General features: G+C 62.5%; 1 protein-coding gene across 1 annotated transcript in view; it reads right to left on the bottom strand.

Annotated features, from left to right (window-relative positions):
* Positions 1-405: 405 nt before the first annotated feature.
* Positions 406-6,061, bottom strand: part of SIK3 (SIK family kinase 3) — a gene marked incomplete at its 3' end in the record, with an annotated part of 31,439 nt that continues 25,783 nt past the window's right edge. Inside the window, exons 14-18 of the mRNA XM_026863606.1 lie at positions 5,487-5,630; positions 2,431-2,581; positions 1,651-1,776; positions 1,257-1,342; positions 406-595 (exon numbers count right to left, since the gene is read on the bottom strand). Of these exons, the coding sequence (XP_026719407.1) occupies positions 406-595; positions 1,257-1,342; positions 1,651-1,776; positions 2,431-2,581; positions 5,487-5,630 (697 nt within the window). The remainder of the gene's footprint in view (positions 596-1,256; positions 1,343-1,650; positions 1,777-2,430; positions 2,582-5,486; positions 5,631-6,061) is intronic.

Below are 6,061 nucleotides of genomic sequence, written 5' to 3'. Positions count from 1 at the left end.
GCGGCACCTACAAGCAACAGAGACCCTCAGCGCCAGGGCCCGGGAGCTGCTGCTCTTCGGGGCCGGAGCGGGAGCCCCAGCACGTCCGCAGGTGGCGAGAACTGTGGCGCCCTGACCCCCCCGCCACGCCAGCGGGCACAGGGTGCAGCTGCAGCCCCTCGGCAGAGCGGGAAACAAAGCGGAGTTGACGAGGATTTGCATAAACCCGAGAGTATCAGCCCTTCCTCCCCACCCCCGGGAGCAATCAGTCAGGATCTTATGACAAGAAACCCGACAGCGCGCTCCAGCTGGCAGCTCCTCGCGAGCTCTCGCTAACACCAGCCCTTGCTGCCAGATGGAGAATCTTTTACATCATCACCAAACCGCGCACGGACGAGGCCACGGGGGCACCGAAGCGGCCGGCACCCCCCGCCGCCTTCCCCGGAGGGTCCAGGGGACCGCGGGGCTCTGCCGAGCGGCCGGCCCAGCGAAGTGCCGGCGCTTACCGTGGGGCTGGAGCACGCTGCTGCTCCCGGGCGGGGGGCTGCTGTTGGGCTGCCTGAAGAGGTGGTTATTGGGGTGGTTCGGGGGCGGGCTGGAGGGCTGGATCCGTAACCTGCACAGGGAAAGAAGCGCCTTCTCGTCACGCCGGCTCCTCGTTAGGATGCCTTTTCAACTGCTCATGCTGACGCCAGCCGCTGCGTTTCTCTTGTTTTAAATAAACACCACAGGGCCCTCGGTGGGGATCCCGAGCTCTTTACAGCCTGGCTTCTCTCCCGAGAGCCACCCGACTTGCCTAAGCCCTGCAGCTCGGGAGCAAAGAAACCCAGGGCCAAGGGCACCGCAGGCTCGGCCTCCCGAGTCACAGCGGCGGTGAGAAACCGTCCTTCCTCCTCTCTAACTCAGCCTGCCCCAGCCACGAGCCGGGGCTGAAGCCAAGGCCAGTCACCTCCCCAGAAGCCTGAGAAGGTGCGAGACGGGCAGCAGCAGCTCCGAGCTGAAAGCACGAGAGGAACCGGCTATGGAAGGCAATGTGTTTTCAAGCTGGGCAAAAGGCAGAACTGTCAATCATCTGTTCAAAGCAGATTCCTGCCTTTGAATCGTGTGTCTGTGCTTCTGAAGGGCCTTCAGACAGAATCCAGCTAAAAGGACCAGGCAAGTTCACCTGGGAACTGGCTCTGCGGTTCCAACTTCACACACGTCCACCCCGGCCCTGGACCTGGGCTGGAGCATGAGTGAAAACACTCCCCAGAGCCTTACTAAAGGCATTTCTTTACCTCTGAAGCTGGTGAGTGAGCAGAGCTGGCTGGTTTTCACAGGGAGCTTGCAAGGGTGGAGATGGCTGGGGTGGCCGGATACAGTCCTGAACCAGGCACCGGAAGAAAACAAGAAGCGTTTGTGGTCAGTCAGGCCTCGGCCAGTGGATTCGAGAAACCCGATCGCTGACACAGGACGTATCCCGAGTCAGCAAATGCTCAACCCCTGACTGCAGCGCTGGCTGGGGCAGCAGCTGTGCAAACATCACTGCTGAGGTCCCTCAGGCCTGCTTCTCGTTACGGCAAGCCCAGCAACCGACCCTCCTCCGTCCCCACGGGCTGCGCTCGGCTGCTCCATCTGCAGCAACGCGGGAAAACAGCCAGGACGCAGCGGGCCCGGCGCAGGCGCCTGTACCTGGATCTGCTGATGAAGAATCTGATGGTGCTGCTCCTGCTGGTACAACATGTGCTGCTGCTGCGTCTTCTCCAGCGTCCTCTCGTCCATGTGCCCGCCGTACATCTTCTGAAGCTGCTCGCACTCCTGCAAGGAACCCAACGCGCCCTCTAAGCGACCCCTTCAGGCACGGCACGCTTGCTGCGCAAAAAGGCAGCCCACCCGTCTGAAAAAGGCAGTAAAAAAAGCCTCATCCGCTTAATTTGACACACTCAGGTGTGTAATAACGCGGCTAGCTCCAGCCTTGGACAACAGCACCTCGTGTTTTTACTGGGTTGCGAGGTGAAAGTCCCGTCCCGGGGCTGACTCCTGCTGCGGCCATCGGTACGAGGGGCGCTGGCTGCGCCGGGGACAGCGCTGGCAGGAGGAACTGCCCGTGCCCAGGGCGCTTGGAAAGAGGCGGGAGAGGACCAGCCGCGCTCGGGCAGCGCGGGTGGGACGTGCGGGTCAGAGCAGCCCACGTGCGGGCACGGCGCCTGCTCTGCTCCCCACAAAAGGGGGGTGGAAGCCCCCAGTGCTCCCCACCCTACATCGAGAGGAGGCTCAGCTCCTGTGCAGGAAGCCCCCACGGCACGTCTTCAGCCGGCAGCAGCAAAGGTTTCACCTGCTGCTCCCTGGAGCAGCACGGCTGAGACCATCGCAAGCCCCAAAGGTTTCACCTGCTGCTCCCTGGAGCAGCACGGCTGAGACCATCGCAAGCCCTCGCGGGGGCTCTGGGGAGGACCCCCCCCTCCCTCTTACCTGCTGAAGCTGTTTGATGCTGCTGTTATTGCCCATCTTCTCCAGGTGGGCTTTGAAAGCCTGGATGCTGGCAGCACCATCAGAGAAGCGCCGAACCGGGGAGAAGCGTTCAGTGGGGAGGTGCAGAGTGTTTGAGTCCTTGTAAATAGAACTGAACACATGGGGAAGCGGGTTAGCGACGCCAGCTCAGAAACAAGCTCCAGTACAGAGACACTTCATTTTACACCAGCCACGCCAAGTTCTACCTGCCCATTCACCCGGAACAAACCATGGTTTAGATCAAGAAATAAAGTCCCATCATCACAGTGAACAGGAAACAGGATTACAGGTATCCCTGGTGCCTGGGCAGATAAACGTGTTTTGAGGCCGCAGAAGACTCAGCTGCAAACCAACTCCACGCGGGCAGCAGCTCACTGTCCACCCATACAGATGCGTCTATCCCTCGGATGGGAGAGGTTTACAGAAACCATCCAGCATCCTAAAAATCTAGAATTCAGCTCTCCAGTAGCCAGTTCTGGAGCTTTCCAGCTCTCGGGGGCCCCTGACTACACCTGGCGCCTGTGGAAAACAGGAGGGGCACGTGGAAAAAAGCCTGGCAGGTTCTGCAGCCCCTGAGGAGGCAGCAGGGCTGGCGTCCCTGCCGAGAGATGCCCCGAATTGGAAAAAGAGGGCAGGGAGGGAGCTCTGCACAGCAGGGGAGTCTTCCTCTTGCTTTAACCAAGACGTCGCTTCACCAGCAGCGTCTCTTGCTTGCCCGGCGCTCGGCCCTGGGCGGTCAGACGAGCAGAGCTGCCAGCACGGAGGCGCCTGTGCCCCTGGCACCGCCAGCACCTTCCCCTCCCGACGAGGTTTCTTCTCCTTCGCCATCAGAGGGAGCCGGATTTTGTTCCGGAGCCGTTTTCTCCCCACGCTGGGGGTCCCCGTGATCGTGGCCTGTGTCAGCATTAGCGCCGTCTCTCTGCAGCCCCGTCCCCGCGTCCCTCCCGCAGGGAGCCGGGTTCCTCTCCCTGCCCTCACGCCTTCTGGCAAACGCAGCCGGCGAAGGCCAGCGCCAACGCCCGAGGGCCCAGGCTCGGGCGGCAGCTTCCCTCTGCGAGCAGGTGGCCTGGATGGGGCTTTGCGGCCGCCCGGGCACGGCGGGAGCCCCTCGGTGGGCGCTGCTGGGGTCCTGGCCCACGTTAGCGCCGCGGCTGCTCGGACCGTGGCTCTCCACTGTGGCCTGGCACAGCGATTCCTCTATGCGGAGCCCGGCCAGTGCACGGGGCCAGGTCCTGCGCCCCGCCGGCCCCCCCGGACGTGCTGCGGCTGCTACAGACCACACGCAACCGTCTTCCCAGGACAGAGCGGTGCCCCGGCCTCCTGGCACCAGCCCAGCCACCATCCTCATCCCTTTCACCACACCGATGGGCAGCGGAAGCCACAGATAAAATGCTGCTGAGGTTCCCAAACCCCCGTGGCCAAGGCAGAACTGCACTGCCCCGTGCCATCGGGGTCCTTCAATTCTGCGCTCAGAGGCTAAATTATCGTGACCAAAACCAGGTGCTACGTAAGAAGATGGCTTAAACCGGGTAAAGTGCTCAAATAAACCCCACCTGCCCTTCGGTAAGGGAGGCGTGCTCATGTGCTCACGGTTTCTGTGCGGTGCGTGGCTGGGACACGACACGGGACAATCCGTTTAGGCCGTGGCGAGGTGAAGCCCCGCGATGGCGCAGGTAAAGCGGGCGGCAGGCGCCCAGCGTGTCACCCACTGCGGGCACCACCCGGCTCGTGGTGCAACGGCCTCAGGCCGCCAGAGCCAGGAGGCGGAGGGGACAGGAGGTGACACCAGCCTACGTCAGTACAGGGTGAGGTGTCTGAACCAGTGTTTGAAACGTCTTGTAAAGGATCGGCTCCTGCGGAGCGCGAGGGGCCCAGCTTACCTGTGCGACTCGGCGCGGTCCTTAAAGCAGGACACAGACACTCTGGTTGGTTTGCAAGCTGCGCTCCTCTTCCTAGCAAGCTGTGACCCTAGAAATCTTTCCCCTCCTGCTCTTCCCATCCCCCAAGCACCTCTGTGAGGGAGTAACTGCAGGGTAGAGAGGTGCTTATCTCGGTTTTCCGGAGTTCCAGCGTGGCACTAGCACTGCCTCAGTCTGCTCAGAGTTCACCTGTCTCTGCTGATTACATCAGTGCTCAGCTCAGCAGGTATCTGGCTACGATAAAAAGCGCTCTGTCAAGCTGGCCAGCGTGAACTGGCTGAAGACTGACCGCAAGCACCAACCGCGCCCGGTCGGCGACGGCCTTCCCCGCAGGCAGCAGCTCCGCGCTCGGCGCCCAGAGCTGCGGAGCGCGGGGTTTAACTCGCTCTGGGGCATCAGCGTCTCCAGTCCGCTGCTGCGCCGAGGACTCAAATCCACCTCTCCCCTTCCGAGGGCTCCCCCCGTGTTTGTGGTGGTTCAGATCCAACCTGCATCGGGTCCCTCCTTCCCAGCTGCGGCAGCTGCCTTGCCTCCCCGGTGCCCTTTCCCCACATCATTCCCATCAGGGGTTCAGATCAGAAAGAAAATGACTCTTGAGGAGCTTTGCAAAGAGACTTTGCAGTCGGAACACACAACTCTGGTGCAGAACAGTGAGGCTTTTAAGCTGTGATGTAGATGACTTTTGCCTGCATCTGCCTCTGAAGAGGTTCTGTAGAAACTCTGCTCGCTAACTGCTGCCCTGACACCTGCCCCTAGAGCAGAGAAAAGCTCTCCTCTACGCTGAACAGCTTTTTCCCAGCCCTCACGTGGCGGCGGCCGTTCCGGCAGATCATCTCCAGCCGCAAACACGGACCGGAGGGGCAGAGGCAGCCAACTCCTGCCCCTGCGCTGCCGGGATCTGCGGGCACGGCGCCCGCGCGGGCCTCGGGCGTCCCCGTCACGCTCAGACACCCCCTGCCCTGCGGGTCTGCTCCTGGGGCGCGCTCCTCCTCCGCACCCCTCCCTGCCAAGCGGGACGTCCTCTGCGCTCCCTTCCAGACGCCTCCTGAGCGGGGTTCCTGGCGCAAAGCTGCCCGAACGGCCGGTGCCATTACTCACCGGTGCTGATCGGGTACCAGGTGTGGAGCCCAAGCCCGGGGTCGGAAGGACTGCTGTCCTAGCTGCCTCTGCAAGTCTGGAGGGATTTCAGCTGTAGGGTTGGTCATTGCCAGAGTGTGCCTTTTTGACCTATTTGCCAAGTATCTGCAACAAGCAGGAGCACATTTTATAAGAGACTGATGGGAGTACTCCGAAAACAGGGAGCGTTAGATAATCCAGAGGAAACGGGAAGGAAGAAGGCTTGCTGCAGTGCTCGGGACCGCCGGGGAGAAGCGCGCCAGGGGCACGCTGCCCCTGCCCGTCACCGGGTCTTCTGGGCTTGGGGGACCAGGGTAGCCTGAGCCGCGTGTGTGCTGCTGCCAGCCTCGGGAGGAAGGAGCTCCGCAAAGCCCCGTCCCACCCCGCGGGGAGCCCCGGTATATCCCTTGGGGAATACCCAGGCGACCCCCGGACGCGCCGCGGTTCACCCCGGGGCAGAGCTGCTGCTCGGCTGCAGCCTGGCAGCACGGCCCTGGCGCCTCGGCCCTACCCTGGGACGCCCCCGGGCCGGTCGCGGCAGGGGAAGGGGGCGCAGG

Source organism: Athene cunicularia (assembly GCF_003259725.1).
Source record: "Athene cunicularia isolate RWA chromosome 24 unlocalized genomic scaffold, athCun1 chr24_part1, whole genome shotgun sequence".
In the NCBI taxonomy this organism is placed as follows: domain Eukaryota; kingdom Metazoa; phylum Chordata; class Aves; order Strigiformes; family Strigidae; genus Athene; species Athene cunicularia.
This window is presented reverse-complemented; position numbering and strand designations above follow the sequence as displayed.